The following is a 27,720-nucleotide window of genomic DNA, read 5'->3' on the forward strand; positions in this document are numbered from 1 at the left end:
ATCGTTAGGGTCGTCGGAAAGGAGGAGCTTCAGTTTCTTAACACACTCGATGGCACCCCCTAATATTACCATGGATTAACTTGTGTTCTTCTCGGGATGGCGCACCACCTGCCTCTTCACTGGCGTGATAAGTCTTCTAACATCTCGTCCTTGAGTCACCTCAGGATCCCTGATCACCTCCAGGATGTCTTCGTTGGTGAATCTCGGGAGAAACCTGCAGCTGCCTGCGCTTCTCTGTAATCCACTGCTACTGCAACAGTCTGAACCTCACCAGTCTGGGTTCGGCTCTGCCTCCACCTGGGATACCTTTACAGCTTTGTCTCCGCTGGTGACGAACCGTTGCTACAGACAGCCATGCCTCCTCCAAAGCCACAGCTTTTTTGACATTAAATTTCCTCCCAAAAGTGTTTGAGAACTTCTTGCTCTGCCAACTTGTTGTTCCTGGATTCTGGTAGCTCTTATATCGGTGTCACCCAGGTTTACGCAACTCATCCGTTCAGGAGCTTAAACTTCTTTGCAGAGTATGCAGCTTTCACATTGCAGATTAATTCTTGGTCCATGGAAGCTTGGATTATTTAGCGTAATTGGGAAGGAGAAGACCACTTTTACGTTGGGGTGACGATCCAGCAATGGGGGCGAGTGTCCTGGTGTGTTGTCAAGCAACAACAAAATCTTGAATGGAACATTCTGTTGTTCCTGAATTTCTTCCGCGTCGGGGCAAGGCAGTCATCAAACCAGGAGAGGACAGAGCAGAGAACATCCACGCCTTCGTCTGCGGTCAGCCAAAGTGGACATTTAGCTTGGTTATGTCCATGTTCTTGTAGGCGTCGCGGCTTGCGGGCTGTGTGGATCACCGATAGCAGGTTACAGGAACTGGAGGCATTGGTGGTAAAGAGGACGGTGATGCGCTCCTTCTGCAACTTCCGGCTCCGACACTTGCTGGCAGACTGGACAACGAAGGTCTTGGAAGGTAGCTTTTTCCAAAACAGACCGGATTCGTCCATGTTGAACACTTGGTCATCGGTGTACTGTCCTTTCTCCATAATCTCACGTAAGAACGGAGGAAATCCCTAGCCGCAACACGGTCAGCACTCGCTTCTTCACCACCAATGTTAATGTTGGTCATCTTGTTCCTCTTCTTAAACCTGTGCAGCCACCCAGAGGAAGCATTGAAGGGTTTGGGCTCTGCAATTCACATCTTACGTGACACTGGTGCGTACAGTTCACGTGCGTACTCCTGAACTGACCGCGTGTCGACCACCATGTTCCATCTTGCCTGACGAATCAAGTAACACACAAGTAAATTTTCTGTCTTGAGAAGCACCTTGTTCTGGCAATACTTGATCATTGAAGCACCTGCAGACTTTGTGAAGTTCATGTGATCTTTTATCTTGGCTGCATCCTTCTTTATCGTCCGGATCGTAGATTCGTTCACACCATGCTGGCGCCCCAAATCAACTTGTCTTCTTCCTTTCTCCAACTCTTGAATAATCTTGTACTTCACATCGTAGCTTAGGGCACGTCGTATCTTCTTTGGCTTAGGGCGGCTGGGTCCAGGTAATGCAAAGTTTTTCTGTGGTGGTGGTGGTGGTCCGGCAGCAGCCATTCTTACGGAACAATAGATACCGGTATACACGGTGTGGCCGGGAGGGATGTAACTGACGCGGCTAGGTCAAGCGCCTTCTACCCGCCAGCGGTAAGGCACATCATATTACATTAAACCAATCACAGCTAGCGGCTGAGGGAGGTAAGGATGCGTGGCCCAATCACAGTCCGATACGTCATATGACGTCAGCGATAACGCAACAGAGGCATCCACTGCGCAACCTACTCATGCCACGTGCCCAACATGGTGGGAGGTTTGAATCCAAAAATGGCGGCACGGCAGGACCGCCAGCCGCTCTCCGCGTATATGAGTAGATGCACCGCGTAAAGTGGGAATTCCAGTTCTGGTGGGGTACTGCGTAAATGTGGAAACGCATAAATCGGGGTATTACTGTACATATATGTTTTAATTAATGTTTATGAGTGTAAAACAAAAATTCTACTCGCTAATTGTGTGAGTTTTTACTCAGATGACAACAAAGTGCCTAAATTGTTAGGTTTGTTCTCTTAGCCTTTGGACCAGCACTTCCATTACTTGCACATGTTGAAAAAGGCTGAAAAAATATAGTAAAATACCTGAGAAATATTTTATCTTGATCTGGAAACAAAAAGCCCGCCAAGCAGCGACTGTTTATGTTATTGACGTCACCAGTCCGGCAAGATCTGTGTGCAATTTTTTTCTTCTGTAAAATACAATTCATTAGTTATTATTTATGTGAAAATGTAATTGTATTATATATATTTTTTTTCATAAATACAAATAAAATAACAATGTAAATTGAAACTGGTCCTCAATTATCCAAGGTTTTAAATATGATTCATCATAAATTTAATTGTCGTAATTCAAGGCTTTCCTGTACATATCATCTCAACCACAGTCATGTAAGGTAAATGAAAGTAAATCTTTATTTCGAATAACTATTGTTTTTATATCTTTATTTATAAATTAGCTATTTGAGTTTAGATATTATTTATTCATTCAAAGGGATGTATGGTAAACCCTTGAGAACTCGGAATTTGATAAATCGTAATTCATTATAACTTGGAATGGCAGTAAAATATTCAATTGTAAATTATTTTTTACATAACTTGCAATATTCCGATATATGATGCTGCAATCTCAAAATGGCAAGACATGTGCGACCCTTGCAGGGTGTGTAGGAGGTTCTACTTCCACTCCACTCTCCCCTGTCCCCTTGCTCTGTGTTATAATTCTTGTGACCTTATTATGATTATCTTTGTTCCTCATTCTGTGTGCATATATAAAGAATAAAAATAATTGTATGTCTATCCAAAATTATGAGTTGAAATATGACTGCTTTGAGTGGTAACTCTGGCGTCCTTCCCTCTTGCACTGCTCCTTAAACAACTCCCAGGCATTTGCTGGTAAAGTTAGTGCTATAAGTGCTAACAATGCAGATTTGTACAGTACTATATAAACTGTACTGTAGTGAACCCCCATTACCTATGACACCTACCACATAGATTTCAGAAATAAGACCTATTTTTCCCCATAAGTTATTAAGATCAAAATATTATTGATCACCTCATGATGGCTTTTCTATGTCCCTAACCACATCGAATAACAGTCAACAACTGTGCTATATGTAGTCAAACATTTAAAATGTATAAATATCATAATTAAATGGACAGGGTTTCATGCGAAATTAAACAGTCTTTCCTCTTTTTTTTTGTATTTTATTGTTTTGGAATGCCTCGATAAACTTTGTAGCTAATCTTAGCAATAATAATCATTTTATATAATTAATTCAATCACTGGTAATCACACATAACCAGCTCTCCAGAGGAAGTTTATCAGAATAATTAATATTATACTGTCAACAAAACAAATATAACCATGAATAACTGTTCAACAGTGAGCTGTAAAAGCAATATTGAATTTTTTTTAAGAAAACTCAACACAGTGAATGAGGAGGTTTATTACAAAGTGCTAACATTCAGCCATTAAACTTTGTGTACCATTGTTCCTGCTCTGTATCACAAATATTCTAACCACACATACAAAAAAGATTGATGAATGTCATCTTAAGTATGGCACATGAAAGATTCAACTTAACTCAAACGGAGATCTGCTACAGACTGCTCCAACGACTGCAAAGATAGATAGATATTATTAGTACAGTACTAACTGTAACAGCTTTCCATATCTACAAAAATACTTATATGTCATCTGTTAAAACTGGATGTGAGAGTTATTAAAAGATAAGATCCACAAACCAAAGACCCCTGTCTTGTGTTGACATTATAACAACCATCAGATCAGATCATTAGTGATTACTTAGGATTTGGTTACCAATATTTTGAAGTACTTTTATCAAAATAAATACAGGGGGGCCTCATTATAACTGGTTAATAGGGACCAGAAAAAAGCCACTGATAATGAAACCACTTGTAAAGGGGAATTAATTCCCGATAAGAAATAATAGGAATAGGGTCTAATCAGGACCATCACATTGTAAGTGATGCTCATAAAGTTTAATTTGGTATATTAAAAAAAAAATATATATATATACACACACAGTCATGCGCCGGTTAACGTCCACCGAACAATGTCCGATCGCATATACGTCCGTCTACGATAGGAAGGCCTGGGACCACACCTCACTCATATAACACCGTCTGTGAGGGAATTACTACACCACGTGAGGCCCCGCATAACACCATCTATGAGGGAATTACTACACCACGTGAGGCCCCTCATAACACCATCTGTGAGGGAATTACTACACCACGTGAGGCCCCTCATAACACCGTCTGTGAGGGAATTACTACACCACGTGAGGCCCCGCATAACACCATCTGTGAGGGAATTACTACACCACGTGAGGCCCCGCATAACACCATCTGTGAGGGAATTACTACACCACGTGAGGCCCCTCATAACACCATCTGTGAAGGGAATTACTACACCACGTGAGGCCCCGCATAACACCATCTACTACCACGTGAGGCCCCTCATAACACCATCTGTGAGGGAATTACTACACCACGTGAGGCCCCGCATAACACCATCTGTGAGGGAATTACTACACCACGTGAGGCCCCGCATAACACCTCATACTACACCAGTCTGAGAGGGTAATACTACACCACGTGAGGCCCTATAACACCATCTATAAGAATTACTACTGCGTGAGCCCCTCATAACACCATCTATGAGGGAATTACTACCACGTGAGGCCCCTCATAACACCGTCTGTGAGGGAATTACTACACCACGTGAGGCCCCGCATAACACCATCTATGAGGGAATTACTACACCACGTGAGGCCCCTCATAACACCATCTGTGAGGGAACTACTACACCACGTGAGGCCCCTCATAACACCATATGTGAAGGAGTTACTACACCACGTGAGGCCCCGCATAACACCATCTGTGAGGGAATTACTACACCACGTGAGGCCCTCATAACACCATCTGTGAGGGTACTACACACGTCAGGTCCCTCATAACACCATCTGTGGGAATTACTACCACGTGAGGCCCCGCCATCTGTGAGGGAATTACCACACCACGTGAGGCCCCTCATAACACCATCTGTGAGGGAATTACTGCACCATGTGAGGCCCCTCATAACACCATCTGTGAGGGAATTACTACACCACGTGAGGCCCCGCATAACACCATCTGTGAGGGAATTACTACACCACGTGAGGCCCCTCATAACACCATCTGTGAGGGAACTACTACACCACGTGAGGTCCCTCCTAACACCATCTGGGAGGGAGTTACTACACTATGTGTTTGCTGTTCAACACCTACAATAATCTGTATGTTCACTGTATGTTCCTTCACCTTTCTCTAATGAAGGCTTTTGTTAAACCACCAATGTATGTAATAAGTCATTTATGTCCAATGTATATTTTCAGCCTTCGGGCTGCAGAACTTTTTCAATAAACCGTTAATTATTATTATTATTATTATTTTATGCCACTCAGACTGACAGACTTGATAAGTTTTACCAACCATAAAGACAGTTGAAGCTTTAAACATCACTCACAATGCATCTTGAATATTCCACTGTAATCAGGCATATCCAAGTTGCATCAACAATTGCAATCCCAGTTGCAATATCAAATTCTGTGTCAATACTAAGGAATAACGAAGTCTCGGGTGCACTCTAAGATTGAGAGAAAACAGAGGACTCAGGCATCCTGAAGTGAGAGAAAATGGACTCCTATGATGGGGGACCAAATAAAAAAAAGCATAGCTACATGTTTTGTGGACTACAGTATTGAGCATACCCTTTTCATCACTTTGTAATAAACCTAGCCATGCCTATATGTGTTTCTAATATTTACCATAACATTATATATACTGTATATTTAGAAGGTCTAAATGGTCGTAAAATGGGAAAGTTGGGTTTGGGTGCCTGGAACCAATTAGAATAAATCCCATAGGTTCTGTACTTTCGTTATCGCGTTTTTCGTTATCACGCACTCGGCGTGGTCCCAATTAGGCGTGATAACCAAGGGATGACTGTACTGTAACTTATGCTTGATGATGCTTATTGTCACATTGGCCATGGCCATGTAACAATAAGCAGCATATACTGTACTGAACAGTATAAGTCGATTTACAAATGTTTCATACCAACCTTAAAGTTCCATATAACCAGCTGTGAGTCAGCTCCACATGTTGAAATGGCACTACAGCCAGACTTGTCACCAGAATATATAGCAGCACCAGTGATGGTGTTCTGGTGAATGGTAGCAAGAGTAGTGTCTGACTGGTCTGAGCGAGCAGTACGATCAAGGGACTGGAACTTTTTCATGGCACTGTGGAAACAACATTTTGTTTAATACTGCAATAAAAGAGATGAAAATGAAGATGTCAGAGATAAAATTGATTTTATACCTGTACTTTAAAATAAAGTTTTGGTTATCAGATTATACCAGTAATAAACGTTAACTGTTTTCAATACTATGAACTTCAATAATGTATTTAGTTATGAGATGAGGTGAAATTATTACAATAACAAAAGGTGCAATAACAATTTAAAAACTGACTGCTATCTTAGACTTATTTGAGAAAATCTTAAGTGTACACAGGTCTTATTCAAGGATATTTACACTTTAACAATTATTTTATTTACCAGCAGCAAAATCTACTCAGAAGTCAGAGTGGGGAAAGTGGTCCATCATAGCGTGCAATGATGTACAGAAGTTAAAAAGAAAAATTTTCTAGTTTAAAAAGTTGAATACAGAACTGTGGGTATTTAAACTGAAAGAACAGAATGAAACTACTTATAGCATAATAAAAATGCTTAACAAATATTCATATCAAAACAGAACCAGAGAGATGAAGTGTTTTTACACCAATAGCTAGTTGTCATTTGACGCATCATAATGTACAGTCAAATACAGTACCTGTAGTATAAATTACATATAGAATCAGAAATTTAACCCAAATTTTAAAATACTGGTAAATAAATTTTTACATCTGCATTTAGCTTGTCACCTAATTATACCTAAATAGCTTTTCAATTAAGACCAATACAGTCGACCCATGTTAATTCGGACTAATAGGGGGGGGAAGGGTGTCCGTTTTAGCCAATTGTCCAAATTAACCGATTTAGGGGTTAATATTGCATTATATTTTAGTCATTGTTTTCATCATGATTTTATCCCACTTTCCACTGTAATACGTACGTCATTTCAGCAAAAATATTACATTTCCGTGAATGCATTATATCAAGCACAGCATGAATAGAATACCATTGTAATATAACAGTATTTTAACCAAAAACTATTAAAAAAACCAGTAACATATCTTGAACATCGGAAGGTTAGGTAAAATCTTTTGTTTTTGTCATGTATTTTATCCTATTTTACATTAAAATACATCATGTTTCAGCAAAACTACTATTTATTTCCGAGAATATATTCATTCAGGCGCAGTTTAGGTAAAATATACGTGTGATGTAACAGTTTTTTAACTGAAAACGATTCGAAAAACACGTACCCTCTAGCCCTGTTCAAAGAGAGGACTGGGAGAAGCTGTTTGGTGCTGCAGACGATGACAAGGAAAATGATTTGGATGGATTTTAATGAAAATATTCAGAAATATGGTATCGTAGTATTTATTCAAGTCAATTAGGATAGAATATTATTGTAATACAACAGTTTTTTAACTGAAAACCAATCGAAAAGCGATTACGGTAACATCTTTTGAACGAAAGAAAGCGAAAGTCATTGTTTTCGTCACGATTTTATCCCACTTTCCACTGTAATACGTATGTCATTTCAGTAAAAATATTACATTTCCGTGAATGCATTATATCAAGCACAGTATGAATAGAATACCATTGTAATATAACAGTATTTTAACCAAAAACTATTAAAAAAACGAGTAACATATCTTGAACATCGGAAGGTTAGGTAAAATCTTTTGTTTTCGTCATGTATTTTATCCTATTTTACATTAAAATACATCACGTTTCAGCAAAACTACTATTTATTTCTGAAAATATATTCATTCAGGCACAGTTAAGGGAAAATATACGTGTGATGTAACAGTTTTTTAACTGAAAACGATTCGAAAAACACTTGTGCCGTCTAGCTGATACTCAACAGCTGGTGGTGCGTCATGCGTCGTTGTAAACAATAGGAGGTTGAAGTAGATTACCGGGTATTATATTAAGTGTGAAATATCAAAAAGGTTTTTATTACCGGTATTTTTTGTAGATCAACGAGAACTGTTATACCGTACAGTATTACCCCGCCTAACGCGGTTTCACTTAACGCGTTTTATCATATACGCGGTGCCTCGCCAGAGCTGAACTTTCACTTAACACGGATTTTTTCCACATATACGCGGTGAGTGTCCGGCTCGAGACGCTATTTTTAGATTTGCCCCACCCGCCACCCTGCCTGACTGCCTGTTTTAGCTCATAAAATTCATACAAATTACCCGGCCAGAATATAATTTACATTGCTGGAATTCTTATAATTTGGTGATCATTTTGAATATAAACATATATTTTGCATTAGACATACAAATTTTAGATAAAAAATTTTCTCAGAGTAACTATGTTATCTTTTGTGCAAAATATATGACATTTATATTCAAAATATTCCTGGTCTTACAAGGAATCCAGCAATGTCAATTGTATTATCCTAACTTTAGTTTGAGGTATTATTTAATACTAAATGTTAAAAACTCTGGAAGGGAGGATTGGTGGGGGGTGGGGGGGAGGGTTGGGACTGACCGCGCGGTTGGAAGAGGGGGGGAGGCAAGGTGGGGTACTTTGATTGACAGATAGTGTCGTGAAGATTATTTTTTTTTTATTAACTGAAGATATTTGTTTTAGCTCATAAAATTCATACAAATTACCCGGTCAGAATATAATTTACATTGCTGGAATTCTTATAATTTGGTGATCATTTTGAATATAAACATCATATATTTTGCATTAAACATACAAATTTTAGATAAAAATTTTTCTCTAGGTAACTATGTTATCTTTTGTGCAAAATATATGACATTTATATTCATAATATTCCTGGTCTTACAAGGAATCCAGCAATGTCAATTGTATTATCCTAACTTTAGTTTGAGGTATTATTTATTAAAATTTAGTGGTTTTCCCCCAAAAATTTCTCTGAGAGGGAAGAGCCGGCAGTGTATTGTGAGAGGGGGAGGGAGCTGAGTCCATTATTTGAATGGACATTAACTTGGCGACTGTATTTCTCTATTTCTCTTAAGTATTAATTGTGTGCATGTACCATCATAAAATTAAGATGTTATTTTTACTACAACATAGGTATGTCCCTTCAAAAAGTGGAGTTGGGGGTCGGGCCGGTTTCTATTGGAATTAATCCCATTTGTTCTGTTGTTCACTTAACGCGGATTTCACTTAACGCGGGACCCTCTGGGTTCAATTGACCGCGTTAAGTGGGGTACAACTGTGTGTATATATATATATATATATATATATATATATATATATATATATATATATATATATATATATATATATATATATATATACACATATATATATATATACAGTCAACCCTCACTTTACGCGGTTAATACAACCCACAGGGTACTGCGGAAAGTGAGAAACGCGTAAAGTGAACAACATAACATATGGGATTAATTGAAATACAGTAGAAGTCCAAAAATCCGGACTGCTTGGGGATTGGGTCGGTCCGGATTTTCGGATTTTCCGGATTCTCAGGCAGTACTTTTAAAATTCAAATTTAATGAAGAATAAAGAAGAAATGAACAGGTACATTTTGATAGTTTATTCATTAGCAAATATAGCATGCTTCATTTATCAAAACGAGCAGTTTTAATGAAAAAGCTGTGAATTCTAAATTTTATTCTTTGCCTTTTATATATCATAAATTGTAGACTTTCCAATGTCGTATGTTTCCATTAGAACAGTATTGCTCACACCACGTACTGTACTAGTTTCTTAATTATTTCAAGTTTGTCACTCAATTTCAACGTGTTCTTCTTTCTCTTCACACAACGAAGTTTATCTACTTTAGGAGCCATTATTATGGGCTTGTACAGTAATCTGTAAATGGAAAGAGTAGGACTCAAAATATTGTTATATTACAATGGTATTCTATTCATACTGTGCTTGATATAATGCATTCACGGAAATGTAATATTTTTGCTAAAATGACGTACGTATTACAGTGGAAAGTGGGATCAAATCGTGACGAAAACAATGACTTTCGCTTTCTTTCGTTCAAAAGATGTTACCGTAATCGCTTTTCGAATGGTTTAGTTAAAAAACTGTTGTACTGTATTACAATAATATTCTATCCTAATTGACTTGAATAAATACTACGATACCGTATTTCTGAATATTTTCATTAAAAGCCATCAAAATCATTTTCTTTGTCATCGTTTGCAGCACCAAACTGCTTCTCCCAGTCTCTCCTTGAACAGGGCTAGAGGGTACGTGTTTTTCGTATCATTTTCAGTTAAAAAACTATTACATCACACGTATATTTTACCTAAACTGCGCCCGAATGAATATATTCTCGGAAATAAATAGTAGTTTTGCTGAAACGTGATGTATTTCAATGTAAAATAGGATAAAATACATGACGGAAACAAAAGACTTTACCTAAGCTTCCGATGTTCTTGAGATGTTATTCGTTTTTTTAATAGTTTTCAGTTAAAATTCTGTTATATTTCAATGATATTCTATTCATACTGTGCTTGATATAATACATTCACGAAAATGTAATATTTTTGCTGAAATTACGTACGTATTAAAGTGGAAAGTGGGATAAAATTGTGACGAAAACAATGACTTTCGCTTTCTTTCGTTCAAAAGATGTTACCGTAATCGCTTTTCGAATGGTTTAGTTAAACAACTGTTGTATTACAATAATATTCCCTCCTAATTGACTTGAATAAATACTTGAATGGAAATCTACAATATTTTTTTTGAAACTACACGCGTTTCAGTGTAAAGTGTCGTAATAATAAATGGTAAACAATTTGCCTTCGGCACTCGTGTTTCAGTTTATAGGACGTAGAGCGTTTTTACTGAAGGTTTTGTTGTTCGCTTACCCTCAAAAACGTGGGTCGAACTATAAACGAGGAATATCATAAATTAACGATTTCTTGGTCAAAAAATCAGGGTCGACAGATAAATGAGGGGGGGTTATAGATGAGTATATACGGTATGTTGTCACAGTTTGATTGCTCGTTTTAAAGTGGAGACCACGTGGTCGCTTGTTGTCGCTGTGCAGCTGTGGTGCTCACGCATGCGCACATACACACAAAAGCCCGCTAAAAAATAAAAAATAAAAATAAAAATAATAATAATAATAATTAGTTTTCCAAAAGTCCGGATTCTCGGGTGGTCCGGATTTTTGGACTTTTACTGTATGTATATATATATATATATATATATATATATATATATATATATATATATATATATATATATATATATATATATATACAGTGGCCCCTCGGTTAACGAACTCAATCCGTTCCAGAAGGTCGATTCGTTAACCGAAACTCGTTAACCGAAACCATTGTTTCAATGGGTTTTTGGGTAATTGGTTCCAGCTCACCGAAAATTTCCTAAATTCAACAAAAATGGTAGAAAGTTCACTTACTTTGAGGTGTGTGTAGAAGGCTCCTGGATGATATGATGATGATGGGATTTAGAATGGGGGTGGAGGAGAAGGAAGAAGAGAAGGGATTGGGGTGGAAGAGAAGTCACCCCATGGTGCCATTTCACCCATAAAATTTTAGCTCTCTGGTTTAATTCAAGATTATTTTCTTTAAATCAACGCTGCACTGCATTATATATTGTCAATATATAAAATATATTTCAAAATGACCAATAATTTGCTTGGAAACACAGAAAAAAGCGTTTAGTTGAAGAGAGTCTCAAGCAAGATGTTACCTCCAGTGAAAACAGAGAGAGACTGACGCCTGTTTGCTGTGTTAAGAGGCTGGATGCCGCGCATTAAACTAGTCACTTTACCTTCAATTTTGTTCAATAATTGTTAAAATGACTAAAAAATTGAATATTAAACTTTTAAAATTATTGAATAGTATAAACTTCTTGATATTTACAAAAATAGTAAGGAATTTAAGCCCTAGAACCGATTAATGTATTGGCGGACTGATACTAAAGCTGGTTGCCCGGTCAGTGCAAGCGAAAACATGTTGAGGTCGGTTCGTAAGAAGTTCGTTAACGAATTTTTTTTCGTTAACCGAATTGAAGATCCTTATGGAAGGCAGTTCGTTAATCGAAATTACGTTAACCGAGGTGTTCGTTAAACGAGGGGTCACTGTTATATATATATTATAGTCTAAATTTACGCGGCTTTTGATTACGCGTTTGGTCATTTACGCGGTGCCTTCCCAGAATGAAAATGCTTTAATTACGCGGTAAATTTGGTCATTTACGCGGCGAGCGGCTGGAGAGGTCCAGACCGCCGCGCCATTTTTTACCCATGCGGTCCATTCTTGATCATACGGGGGAAGCGGCGCGGTGAGTGGTGTGCATTAGGCCGCTCTTACATTATCGCTGACGTCATATGACGTATCGGACTGTGATTGAGCCACGCATCCTTACCACCCACGCATTCCCTCCGCCACTAGCTGTGATTGGTCTAATGTAACCTGACATGCCCTGCCACCAGAGGGTAGAAGTCTCATTGTTCTCAGTCCGCGTATACAGTATTACCCCGCTTTACACGTTTCCGCGTTTACGCGGTACCCTGCCGAACACGGAATGCTCAGTTTACGCGGTGCATGAACTCTTTTACGCGTAGCGGCTGGCGGTCGTCTCGCGCCGCGCCATTTTTGGATTTAAACCTCCCGCCATCCCGCCCTGTTGGGTAAGCGGCGTGACTAGGTTGCGCAGTGTATGTCTTTGTTGCGTTATTGGTGACATCATATGACGTATCGGACTGTGATTGGGCCAAGCATCCTTACCTCCCTTCCCCGCTAGCTGTGATTGGTTTAATGTAATATGACGCGCCCCACCGCGGGAGCGTTCAAACCCCTTGACCTACCGGAGCAAGTTACACCCCTTCTGGCTACACCGTGTATATCGGTATCTATTGTTCCATAAGAATGGCTTCCACCGGACCACCACCACCACCACCACAAAGAAACCTTGCATTACCTGGACCCAACCGCCCTAAGCCAAAGAAGATACGACGTTCCCCAAGCTACGAAATTAAATACAAGATCATCCAAGAATTGGAGAAAGGAACAAGACAGGTTGATCTCGTGCGCCAGCATGGTGTTAACGAGTCTACGATCAGGACAATTAAGAAGAATGCAGCCAAGATAAAGGAGCACATGAACATCACAAAGTCTAAAGGTGCTTCTATGATCAAGTATTGCCACAACCAGGTGCTTCTCAAGACGGAGAAATTACTTGTGAGCTACTTGATTCGTCAGGCGCGACGAAACATGGCGGTGGACACGCGCTCAGTTAAGGAGTACGCACGTGAACTGTATGCTGCAGTGTCACGTAAGATGGGAATTGCAGAGCCCAAACCCTTCAATGCTTCCTCTGGGTGGTTGCAGAGGTATAAAAAGAGGAACAAGATCACCACCATTAACATTGGTGGTGAAGAAGCCAGTGCTGACTGTGTTGCGGCTAGTGATTTTCCTCCGTTTTTACGAGAGATTATGGAGGAAGGACAGAACACCGACGACCAGGTGTTTAACATGGACGAATCTGGTCTTTTTTGGAAAAAGCTACTTCCAAGACCTTCGTTGTGAAGAATGCGAGCAAGTGTCGGGGCCGGAAGTTGCAGAAGGAGCGCATCACCGTCCTGTTTACCACCAATGCCTCCGGTACCTGTAAGCTCAAGTTATCGGTGATCCACACAGCACGCAAGCCGCACGCCTACAAGAGCATGACCAAGCTAAATGTCCACTGGCTGACCGCACGTAAGGTGTGGATGTTCTCTACTCTGTCCCTCTCCTGGTTTGATGACTGTTTCGTTCCTGACGTGAAGAAATTCTGTGAGCAACAGAATATTCCATTCAAGATTTTGTTGCTGCTTGACAACGCACCAAGACGCTAGCCCCTACTGTTGGATCGTCACCCCAACGTAAAAGTGGTCTTCCTTCCTCCCAACACTACATCATTAATACAGCCCATGGACCAAGAATTGATCTGTAATGTGAAAGCTGCATTCTCTGCAAAGAGGTTTAAGCTCCTGAACGACTATACCAACACCAAGGATGAGTTGCGTAACCTGGGTGACACCGATAGCAAGAGCGAAGAGGACGAGGAACAACAGTTGGCAGAGAAAGAAGTACTTGTGAAACATTTTTGGAGAAAATTCAACGTCAAGAAAGCTGTGGACTTCTTGGTGGAGGCATGGGATCAGCTGTCTGTAGCAACAGTTCGTCAGGCATGGAGACATGTGTTGCAAGGTATTCCAGGTGGGAGGCAGAGTCAATCTGTGACTGGTGAGGTTCAGACTGTTGCAGTAACAGTGGACCTTGCCAGAGAAGCTGCGCAGAGTGTTACAGCTGCAGGCATCTGCGAGACCACCAACGACGACATTATGGAGGTGATAAGGGATCTGATGTGACTGCCGACGAGATGTTAGATGATGATGACGTCAGTGAAGAGACAGGTGGTGCGTCATCCCAAGAAGAACACAAGTTATCGCATAGTAATGTAAGGGGTGCCATCGAGTGTGTTGAGAAACTTAAGCTCCTCCTTTCCGACGACCCTGACGATAACCGGTATGAAGTCTTCACTACCCAGCTGTTGCAGACTATGGAGCCCTACATCAAGGTGTATTACGACAACATCAACATCAGCCGTCAACAAAGCATTAGCGAGTTCTTTGCCCGCAACCCACCACAGCTAGCCCAAGCCAGTGATAGAGACAGAGACAGTGATGGTGACTTTGAGGGATTTGTCAGGGAGGCCCTGATAAGTGTGGATGACAGTGATGATGACTCACCTGAGGGCCAGTAGCCTGCCCTCTGCCTCGGAACCAGCCTCCTTTCCCGTATGCCGACCCATCTCTTCTACTAACGTAAGTGTTAAACCTAACCTTGTTTTTTTCTAACCTAACCTACAGTAATTATTCTCTTATTGATAGTTCTTCTATATGTGTGTGTGCATACCATCATAAAGTTAAGATGTTATTTTTACTAAAACGTACGTATTGTGTCGGGAAAAAGTGGAGTTTGGGGGACGGCCCGGTCTCTATTTCAATTAATCCCACATGTGATGTTGTTCACTTTACGCATTTCTCGCTTTACGCGGGCCGCCGTGGGTTCAATTGACAGCGTAAAACGAGCGTTCACTGTACAGTTCTCTCTTGTGCCCGCTATTCCCCTCACAACTCACAATGGCTTCCGCGGGACCCCCACCACCAGAGAAAAACATTGAATTACCTGGACCAAGCCATGATAATGTGAGGGAAATCATAGAGTTGGGGGAAAAACTTAAGCTCATCCTTGACAACAATCCAGACAAGCATCAGTATGAAGCGTCTAATAACCATCTGACGAAAGTTATGGAGCCGTATATCCAGATCTATCTCGACAACATCAATGCTAGTCGTTAACGTAGTATTGAGGACTTCCTCGCCCAACACCCACCACAACCACAGCCAGCCCAAGTCAGTGATAGTGATATTGACAGTGAGGATATGGACTTTGAGAGGTTTGTCTGCGAGGCCCTGCAAACCTCTACGAGTAGTGAAAGTGATTCACCAGATAGCAACTAATCTGCCCTCTGCCTCGGAACCAACCACCATCCACGTGTGTCGACCCAGCTTTTCTACTAACGTAAGTGTTAAAAAACCTAATATTATTGATATTTCTCTTAATTATTAATTGTGTGTGCATACCATCATAAAATTAAGATGTTATTTTTACTACAAGGTATGTATTGTGTCGGAAAAAGTGGAGTTTGGGGGTTCAATTGACCAGGTAAATGCAGAATATATATATATATATATATATATATATATATATATATATATATATATATATATATATATATATATATATATATATATATATATATATATATATATATATATATATATATATATATGCTGATAACCACAAGGAAAAAAGAAAGCACGTAGGAACATCATAGAATCTAGTCTTATCAAACATACCGAAGCATTCAACATGAATTTGAGTAACGGCATGTACAAGCTGGACAATTTTGTAATTAAGAAGATTTGTAACCAGGTGAGAAGGCCGGGTCACCTGACCATCTGACCTGACCACCAACCGTTGTGTGCTATTTAAAGATTAGTAGGGTCATTATCTAATACCTGACCATTGTGGACCTGGTCTCACCCTCCTCTGTATATATACACCTTGGTTTGTATTTCTCTCTCTAGTCTGTACTCACCCCTGAAGATGTGAATTACACGAAAGCGCTTGGGAACTTCGTGTTTTCTTTTTTCCTTGTGGTTATCAGCATATACCTAGATCACACGCACCTACAGTGATTTACTTGCATATATATATATATATAAATATATATATATATATATATATATATATATATATATATATATATATATATATATATATATATATATATATATATATATATATATATATATATATATATATATATATATATATATATATATATATATATATATATATATATATATATATATACACACACACACACAGTGGTCCCTCGGTTAACGAGCACAATCTGTTCTAGAAGGTTGCTCATTAACAGAAACCATTGTTTCAATGGGTTTTGGGTAATTGGTTCCAGCTCACCGAAAATTGCCTTAATTCAACAAAAAAGGTAGAAATGTACACTTACTTTGAGGTGTGTATGTAGAAGGCTCCTGGATGATGATGATGGGAATTAGAATGGGGGTGGAAGAGAAGGAAGAAGAGAAGGCATTGGGGTGGAAGAGAAGTCACCCCATGGCACCATTTCACCCATAAAATTTTAGTTCTCTTGGTGTAATTCAAGATTATTTTCTTTAAATCAACACTGCACTGCATTATATATTGTCAATATGTAAAATAAATTTCAAAATGACCAATAATTTGCTTGCAAACACAGAAAAAAAAGCGTTTAGTTGAAGAGAGTCTGAAGCAAGTGACACAAAGACTGACGCCTGTATGGTGTGTTGGCAGGCTGGATGGCGCGCATGAAACTAGTGACCTTACCATCAATTATGTTCAACAATTGTTAAAATTACTAAAAAATTTAATGTTAAACTTTTACAATTATTGAATGGTATAAACTTCTTGATATTTACTAAAATGGTAAGGAATTTAAGCCCTAGAACCGATTGCTGTATTGGCGGACTAATACTACAGCTGGTGGACCGCCAAATGCAAGCAAAAACATGTTCAGGTCAGCTAGTAAGAAACTCGTTAATCGAGGGATTGCTCGTTAGCCGAAGTTAAGAATCTTATGGAAGGTAACTCGTTAACCGAGGGACCACTGTATGTATATATATATATATATATATATATATATATATATATATATATATATATATATATATATATATATATATATATATATATATATATATATATATATATATATATATATATATATATATATATATATATATATATATATATATATATATATATATACATTGTGTTTTACCCCGCTTTAACGCTTTATGTTAACGGTTGTATATACGCTGTGTGCCTTGTCAAAGCTGAACTTTCACTTAACGCGGCATTTTTCATCATATACGCGGTGAGTGTCCGGCTCGAGAGCTATTTTTAGATTCGCACCACCCCCCACCCGCCACCCTGCCTGACTGCCTGTTTTAGCTCATAAAATTCATACAAATTACCCAGCCAGAATATAATTTACATTGCTGGAATTCTTATAATTTGGTGATCATTTTGAATATAAACAACATATATTTTGCATTAAACATACAATTTTTAGATAAAAATGTTTCTCTAGGTAAGTATGTTATCTTTTGTCCAAAATATATGACATTTATATTCAAAATATTCCTGGTCTTACAAGGAATCCAGCAATGTCAATTATATTATCCTAACTTTAGTTTGAGGTATTATTTATTAAAATTTAGTGGTTATCCCACACATCTCCTTGGGACGGTTGGTGGGGGGTGGGGGGTGGGGGGGAGGGAGGGACCGACCGACCGACCATCTGTTACCCGGTGAAGAATTATTATTTTTTTTTATTAACTGAAGATATTTGTTTTAGCTCATAAAATTCATACAAATTACCCGGTCAGAATATAATTTACATTGCTGGAATTCTTATAATTTGGTGATCATTTTGAATATAAACAACATATATTTTGCATTAAACATACAATTTTTAGATAAAAATTGTTCTCTAGGTAACTATGTTATCTTTTGTCCAAAATATATGACATTTATATTCAAAATATTCCTGGTCTTACAAGGAATCCAGCAATGTCAATTATATTATCCTAACTTTAATCTGAGGTATTATTTAATACTAAATGTTATAAACTCTGGAAGGGAGGATTGGTGGGGGTGGGGGGAAGGTTGGGACTGACCACGCGGTTGGAAGAGGGGGGGGAAGGCAAGGTGGGGTACTTTGATTGACAGATAGTGTTGAAGAATATATATTTTTTTTTATTAACTGAAGATATTTGTTTTAGCTCATAAAATTCATACAAATTATCCGGCCAGAATATAATTTACATTGCTGGAATTCTTACAATTTGCTTATCATTTTGAATATAAACATCATAGATTTTGCATTAGACATACAAATTTTTGATGTAAAGTTTATTCTGAGTAAATATGTTATCTTTTGTGAAAAATATATGACATTTATATTCAAAATATTCCTGGTCTTACAAGGAATCCAGCAATGTCAATTATATTATCCTAACTTTAGTTTGAGGAATTATTTATTACTATACCTGGTTTTCCCCCAAAAATTTCTCAGAGGGAAGAGCCAGTGAGTGTAGTGTGAGAAGAGGGGGAGGGAGTTGAGTCCATTATTTGAATGGACATTAACTTGGCGACTGTATTTCTCTATTTCTCTTAAGTATTAATTGTGTGCATGTACCATCATAAAATTAAGATGTTATTTTTACTACAACATAGTTATTTGTCGTCAAAAAGTGGAGTTTGGGGGTCGGGCTGGGTTCTATTGGAATTAATCCCATATGTTCTGTTATTCACTTAACGTGGTTTTCACTTAACGCGGGACCCTCTGGGTTCAATTGACCGCGTTAAGTGGGGTACAACTGTATATATATATATATATATATATATATATATATATATATATATATATATATATATATATATATATATATATATATATATACACACACAGTTTTACCCCGCTTAACGCGCTTTCACTTAACGCGTTTTATCATATACGCGGTGCCTTGCCAAAGCTGAACTTTCACTTAACGCGGGTTTTTCCACAGCTACGCGGTGAGTGTCCGGCTCGGATGCTATTTTTAGATTTTGACCACGCGCCACGCGCCACCCACCCGCCCGCCTCTCCCTCCTCCTCCCTCCGCTTGGGTAAGCGGCGCGGTAAGGTTGCGCAGTGTGTGTCTTTGTTGCGTTATCACCGACGTCATATGACGTCTCGGACTGTGATTGGCCATGCAGCCCTACCCCCCTCTGCTGCTAGCTGTAATTGGCTTAAAGTATTATGACGTGACTACCCCGGGGAGGGAGGGAGGGAGCATAACAGATTTCTTCGCCCGCAACCCACCACAGCCAGTCCAAGCCAGTGATAGTGAGAGTGAAGTTGATTTTGAGGGATTTGTCAGGGAAGCCCTGACAACTGTAAGTGACAGTGATATTGATTCACCTAGTAATGGTGATTCACCTAGTAATGGTGATTCACCTGAGGGGCAGTAATCTGCCCTCTGCCTCGGAACCAGCCTCCATCCCCGTATGCCGACCCATCTCTTCTACTACCGTGAGTGTTCCTCAAAAATTTTCGTTTTTTAACCTATTCTTTATTTTTCCTATGTTAACCTTTATCTTTCCTAACCTAACCTCTTCTATATTACTTGTTTTTCATGCCACCATAAAGTTAAGATAGAATTTTTACTACAACATAGTTATTTGTCGTCAAAAAGTGGAGTTTGGGGGTCGGGCTGGGTTCTATTGGAATTAATCCCATATGTTCTGTTGTTCACTTAACGCGGTTTTCACTTAGCGCGGGACCCTCTGGGTTCTATTGACCGCGTTAAGTGGGGTACAACTGTGTGTGTGTATATATATATATATATATATATATATATATATATATATATATATATATATATATATATATATATATATATATATATATATATATATACATATATATACATATATATACACACACACACAGTATTACCCGCTTTACGCGGTTTCACGTAACGCGATTTCCCATATACGCGGTGCCTCGCCAGAACCAAACTTTCACTTAACGTGTTCATCTACCCATATACGCGGTGAAGTATAATTTTTTTTTTTATTTAGCTCATAAAATTCATACAAATTACACGGCCATAATATAATTTACATTGCTGGAATTATTACAATATGATGATCATTTTGAATATAAACATCATAGATTTTGCATTAGACATACAAATTTTAGATAAAATGTTTACTCTGAGTAAATATGTTATCTTTTGTGCAAAAAATATGACATTTATATTCAAAATATTCCTGGTCTTACAAGGAATCCAGCAATGTTAATTATATTATCCTAACTTTAGTTTGAGGTATTATTTATTACTAAAAAGGTAAATATTCTGGTTTTCCCACACATCTGGTAGGGAGGGACCAACCGACCATCTGGCACGGTGTGAAGAATATATTTTTTTTTTATTAACTGAAGATATTTGTTGTAGCTCATAAAATTCATACAAATTACCCGGCTAGAATATAATTTACATTGCTGGAATTCTTACAATTTGATGATCATTTTGAATATAAACATCATAGATTTTGCATTAGACATACAAATTTTAGATTAATGTAAGTATTTTGTTTACTCTGAGTAAATTTGTTATCTTTTGTGCAAAATATATGACATTTATATTCAAAATTTTCTTGGTCTTACAAGGAATTCAGCAATGTCAATTATATTATCCTAACTTTAATCTGAGGTATTATTTATTACTAAATGTTAAAATTTAATGGTTTTCCCCCCAAAATTTCTCAGAGAGGGAAGAGCCAGCGAGTGTAGTGTGAGAAGAGGGGGAGGGAGTTGAGTCCATTATTTGAATGGATATTAACTTGGCGACTGTATTTCTCTATTTCTCTTAAGTATTAATTGTGTACATGTACCATCATAAAATTAAGATGTTATTTTTACTAGAACATAGGTATTGTGTCGGAAAAAGTAGAGTTTGGGGGTCGGGCCAGTCTCTATTGGAATTAATCCCATATGTTCTGTTGTTCACTTAACGCGGTACCCTGTGGGTTCAGGGGTACTACTGTATATATATTTCGTGCCATTTTCGATATTCCAGTGCAGTGCAGCAAACAGAAGCCACCCTTTCCTGCCTCAGACACCCGCTGCTCCAAGAAACCTCAGTCCACAAGTGCCTACCATACTGTGAACGCTACTGTGACTGTGTGAGGGAGTGCAGACGCCGTGACAGCAGGGAGAGGCTGGCAATGCGGGTGTTGCCAACCTCAGCGAAATATATTTTTTTTATTTTCTTGTAAATAAAATTTTTTTGCATATAACTGTGTTTACATCTTTCCATTATTACTGTATACTACAATATGATCAGTTTCAAATAATGATGTCAGTAAATGCCGGTACAGTGCATCAGTGATCAGTGTGACCAATGGGCCGTGAGTGGAGATCATGGCATGGTTAAGTGCATGAACTACCTGAGCTGTTTGGTGGCCACAGGTACAGTGTTTCCTAAAAGAGTATTCACGGTTTTGGCTTTTCGCGGGGGTTTCAGGAATGTAATTCCCGCGAAAAACACGGGATTACTGTATATGCATAAATTGCATTCAGAAAGGATACCATATTTACTTGCAATCTTTTTTACACTAGAAGTGCTGTTGCCACTTTAATATGGCTATGAAGGAGAACTAGTAACTGGGTGTAGTATGTTTATTTCTATAACTTAAAACTCTTCATTTCAATATTAAAAGATACATTCTCAACACAATTAGATATTTTGAGAAGGGTTAGAAGAGCACCGTGTCTAGTGAATTTTGACGATGGACATGCTGCTGAAAGTAGATGTTGCGCTGAGTGAAGAGACCGTGTTATTAGGGAACACCACTGCAGCTTTCCATTAATGTGAAAAAATAAGAATCCTTCCAGAACACAATTTACTAATTATTCCTTAATTTATTTCATCCCTACATTTCAACTTTTATAATTTTTTCTATCTCACAACCTTCTACTGTGTACTGGTCGCATGAGTACTTAACCTCCCTTATATCTTTTACTGTGACTGCTTCATTAATGCTATAATCCAACTTGCACAAATTATAACTACCGGTACATAAATATTTCTTAAGACTGATTGGAATTCTCTCGGTCAGGTGCAGCTAGACGGTGACCCAAATTTTTTCAAAAGATTCTACAGATGACAAGGGGTAAAATAGTTACCAAATAATGGCCATTAATGCCTGCTTTACAATTATCAACAAATAGCAAGCACCATACATTTTACTTTAGCTCTACATTAGGGCAGTCTTCTCTTATGCAATGTCAAGTGTTACTGGTTATTTCGTCCCCTGCACAGACAAGATAAACTCAAACTTTTAACAGGGCATATAAAGCAGGATTGACAGACAGCACAGGTTATGAAGATAACAATCCAGTACAATACACTGGGAAGGCTTACTGTATGTAAAGAACTTAATGACATATATTAAGTATGGAGGTTAACCCAGAGTAACAACAGCATATTAAATAAAAAAGTAGTGTAGGAATCCATAAATTATGTCCTTTTTTTTTTTTGCACATTTAATAATCTAAAAAACATTAGCCATTAATGTTCAGGTAGTTCATCAAGTACGTATAACAAAACTCACGTTCTATCTATAATACTTCTAAGGTTATTAAGTTTTAAAATTGATCAGGTAATTTATGGACAGACTATACATTATTTTGCACCAGTAAATATTATCAAAGACTAAGTTGTTAAAATATCTAGAATAAAAAGTAAGTTTGAGAGAAGGTGTTGGTTCCTGTGGGGGAAATAATTTCATATAAAAAGCTGAATGTAAAAAAAGCACAATAATATCACTTCAAAAAGATCTTATTCGAATAAGTTTACTTCTATTGGAAAAGATAAAATGAGATAAGACACATAACAGTACCATACGCTGCTATGTGACTATGTTCTTGCAACATCTATAACGAAGGAATATGCAAAAGAAGAGATATAAAACCATCTACCATAAAGTTACACAGTTCCCCATTTATAAACCACCATTCCTTACTACTCTAGAGAAATGAGTTTGTTTTTTGGCATTCATTCTCATATAAACCTGTGACTAGTTGACTCCACTACCTGGCTAGTTAAACCACTGATTATTCCCTTATGGATAATGATACACAGCTTCAAATAATAACTTATGTTGCGAAACAACATTACACCACGAAGATTAATTTATTTTCCCATTTTTTATAATAATATGCAATGAAAATCTCGTGAGGTTTTGGGGTCATATCAGTAGTTGAAAGTAGGAATGATAATATTTTTGAAAGGTGTGTGTATGTGTGAGGATATATACAATGTCTATAGGATTAACAATCATTTTCCACACTAACGTGACTCCCCAAACTTAAAACATGTTATTATTATTTTTTTTTACTTTTATCCTTAGGCGGTCGGTTACGCACTGTTGGCAAGTACTAGCTCCTAAATGTATCTGAACCTGCTCCAGTGTTAGTCAAGTCTGGTCTTGAAAGTGCTAACACTCTGAAAAAGTGAGATTTGTTAACTCTTGGAACAATTTGCCAGTTTTGTGACGGCACCAAAAGTGAGCTCTTTCAAGAGATCTTATAACACCTTAGTGTTAGTCCAAGACACACATTATTAATGTCTTTTCACAAATACTGTATACACAAAAACATTATTATGACAAATGTGAACCTCTGATATCACCCCTTCAACAATATCCCTGAGACTAACAAAATAGAGCTCACTACAACACAGACTTCCAAGCTACCAGCTTTTATATTACAATACTGTACATGGATCGTTCAACATCACATCAGAACACACGTTACAACACCAAGAATAAAAGAATGACAGCAAATGATGGGAGACTACATTAATTACTCTTGAATTTGGCTACATTGCATTACAGTGAATAATAGCCTGAAAGAATGAATATAAATATTGTAACTTGATTTGTAGTCACAACCAGCTGATCAGGCAAATTAATTATCACCTCCCCTTTTCTTTTTATTCACAAGTTCACACTAGCACATTCAGGAAGCAGCAGTGTGCATAACAAAAGGTGACTGTGGCATCAAAGCATACTGACAGATAGGTGGCATCAAGTGCTTTATGGGGATGAACAAGCTGTTGACATGTGAAGCAACAGGGATAAAGACAAATGTGGGGTGTCTCCAAAAAATTTATGCAGTACACACTACCTTACTGATTTTTGAGGAGACTGCATATATGCTTGTACAGCATTACAACAGCAACTTTGCCCTCACTGTAGTTGTAAGAAACTTTGCATATCAACAAATGAGGATAATGATGCTGTTGCAATATATTCATGTGATCTTAACAAAAATATGTAAGGTAATGTTTATCCATTTTTCTGATACAATCTGTAGACATTTTGGGGCATTGTTGTAGAAGGCAAACACCATCACAGAACACATCTTTTCCGTATATAAATGACGAATGCAAATAAAGGGGGTATGTTTGCCCTTGGTTCTGGCCAATCTAAATTATAGCAGAAAATGAAAAGCATCTTTAGTTGTTGACTATACAGGACAGGTAGCCCTGAGTGACTAGTGCAATAATGAAATACATGTACAGTGGTCCCTCGGTTAACGAACGCCTCGGTTAACAAATTACCTTCCATAAGAATATTAAATTCGGTTAACGGGAAAAAATTCGATTAACGAATCCCTTACGAATTCCTCTCAACATGTTTTCGCTTGCTCACCAGCTGGAATATTAGTCCGCCAATACAGTAATCGGTTCTAGGGCTTAAATTCGTCCCCATTTGAGTAAATATCAAGAATTTTCCAAGTTTTATATTAAAATTTTTAGTAATTTTAACAATTATTTAATATAATTGAAGTACAGTATAGTCTGGATTTACGCGGTACCTTGCCACAATTGAAATGCTTTAATTACGCGGTAAATCTGGTCATTTACGCGGAGAGTGTCTGGAGGTCCAGACGCGCCGCGCCATTTTGTATTCAAGCGGCCCATGCTGGACCACAAGCAGGGGGGAAGCGGCGCAGGGAGAGGTGCGCAGTATGTCACTGTTGCATTATCGGTGAAATCATATGACGTATCGGACTGTGATTGGGCCACTCATCCTTACCACCCACGCATTCCCTTCGCCCCTTCGCCGCTAACTGTGATTGGTCTAATGTAACATGACATGCCCTGCCACCAGAGGGTAGAAGTCGCTGACCTAGCAGGGCTTGTCTCATTGTTCTCAGTCCGCGTATACAGTTCTCTCTTGTGCCCGCTATTCCCCTCACAACTCACAATGGCATCCGCGGGACCCCCACCACCAGAGAAAACATTGAATTACCTGGACCAAGCCATGATTGTGTGAAGGAAATCATTGAGTTGGGGGAGAAAATTAAGCTCATCCTTAACAACGACCCAGACAAGCATCGGTATGAAGCGTCTAATAACCATCTGACGAAAGTTATGGAGCTGTATATCCAGATCTATCTCGACAACATCAGTGATAGTGATAGTGACGATATGGACTTTGAGAGGTTTGTCTGGGAGGCCCTGCAAACCTCTGCGAGTAGTGAAAGTAAAAGTGATTCACCGGAGGGCAACTAATCTGCCCTCTGCCTCGGAACCAGCCACCATCCACGTGTGCCGACCCAGCTTTTCTACTAACTTAAATGTTAAAAAACCTAATATTATTGATATTTCTCTATATTATTAATTATGTGTGCATACCATCATAAAATTAAGATGTTATTTTTACTACAACGTACATATTGTGTCGGCAAAAGTGGAGTTTGGGGATCGGTCCAGTCTCTATTTCATTTAGTCCCATATGTTCTGTTATTTCATTTACGCGTTTCTCGTTTTACGCGGACCTCCACGGGTTCAATTGACTGCAAAAATCCAGACTATACTGTACAATAAAACTAGTTTTTAGTGCGCCAAACAGCCACTCAACTCACCAAACAGGCGTCAGTTTGTATCTCTGGTCAGTAGAGGCAACATCTTGCTTGAGACTCTCTTGAACATAAACTATTTTTACATTTTTACAGTACAACTATTGGTCATTCTTAAATTTATTTTACATATTGACAATATATAGTGCAGTGCAGTGTTGATTTAAAGAAAATAATCTTGAATTACACCTAGTGAACTTAAAATTTTATGGGCGAAATGACGGCATGAAGCATGGGGTGATTTCTGTTCCACCCCCACTTCCTTCTCTTCTCCCTTCTCCTCCACCCCCACTTCTAATTCCCATCATCATCATCAACCACGAGCCTTCTACATACACACCTCAAAGTAAGTGTACCCTACTGCATTTTTTTTTTACTTTGTAATTTTCGGTGAGCTGGAACCAATTACCCCAAATCCCATTGAAACAATGGTTTCAGTTAACGAACAACCTTCTGGAACGAATTGTGTTCGTTAACCGAGGGACCACTGTATGGTACTAATCCAATCATTGTCTGGTTCCTACAAATGCCTATATGAAGCTAAAAAAAGGAAACCATCAACAAAATATACCTAGGAGTTTCACAAACCAATGTTTATTTCTTATTACTTATGTCTTAATTTATTCTAAAAAATTAAGAGTACTTATTGATGTTCAGGGATATAACAGTTACTCATGTCCCACAAGAAAGAGGCCACCCCTGCTGTGACAAGTTGAAAGAGCTTTAACTCCAGACTGTGGTAACATAATATAATTCTTTCTGATGAACTCGTGTGTGATCTTAAGCAATATCAAGTTTGCTTAAACTGCATTACAAGTTATGATGTTCACAACTGCTAGACACACATTGAAAGTACTCATTCCTATGTCCTTCTCTTGGGACAGCAATGAACAATCATATGATAATTTAAAAGAGAAAGTCAGACTATATGTGGATTACTGAGGTCCAACTGCAACTCAGTCAATGACACTACAGTAATCAGTGGTCCAATGTTACTAAAGTTAAAAACGTCAACTCACCAAAGTGACTCGCAAACCAAAAGCAAACTAAACCACTATACTTTGGGCTGAACAATCAACTAACTTAACTCAAAACTAATCATACTTACAACTTCAGCTATTATCATTAGACTAGTGGTCCACTGGTTCTCAGATTGGTTAATATATTATAACAGGTTATTGAAAGACTGTACTTGACCAGTTGACAATAATAAAGTGGCTCTTCCCATCCAACAAACTATTAACACAATGCTTCTTAACATGCCAAAAACAATACTCTTTGATACATAA

At 38.2% G+C, this 27,720-nt stretch overlaps 2 protein-coding genes across 6 annotated transcripts in view; one reads left to right on the plus strand and one right to left on the minus strand.

Annotated features, from left to right (window-relative positions):
- Positions 1–21,795, plus strand: part of LOC121877334 (programmed cell death protein 7-like) — a 59,196-nt gene extending 37,401 nt beyond the window's left edge. Inside the window, exon 8 of the mRNA XM_042383040.1 lies at positions 21,579–21,795. The gene's annotated coding sequence lies outside the window, so the exon portion shown is untranslated. The remainder of the gene's footprint in view (positions 1–21,578) is intronic.
- LOC121877336 (actin-related protein 2/3 complex subunit 1A-B-like) overlaps positions 3,283–27,720 on the minus strand; it is a 48,086-nt gene continuing 23,648 nt past the window's right edge. For all 5 annotated transcript variants that reach the window (XM_042383042.1, XM_042383043.1, XM_042383045.1 and 2 more), the window contains 2 exons: positions 6,227–6,407; positions 3,283–3,717 (listed from right to left, as the gene is read on the minus strand). In XM_042383042.1, the coding sequence (XP_042238976.1) occupies positions 3,679–3,717; positions 6,227–6,407 (220 nt within the window). In that variant the 3' untranslated portion in view covers positions 3,283–3,678. The remainder of the gene's footprint in view (positions 3,718–6,226; positions 6,408–27,720) is intronic.

This window comes from Homarus americanus, unplaced genomic scaffold (genome assembly GCF_018991925.1).
Source record: "Homarus americanus isolate GMGI-L3 unplaced genomic scaffold, GMGI_Hamer_2.0 scaffold367, whole genome shotgun sequence".
NCBI classification, from domain to species: domain Eukaryota; kingdom Metazoa; phylum Arthropoda; class Malacostraca; order Decapoda; family Nephropidae; genus Homarus; species Homarus americanus.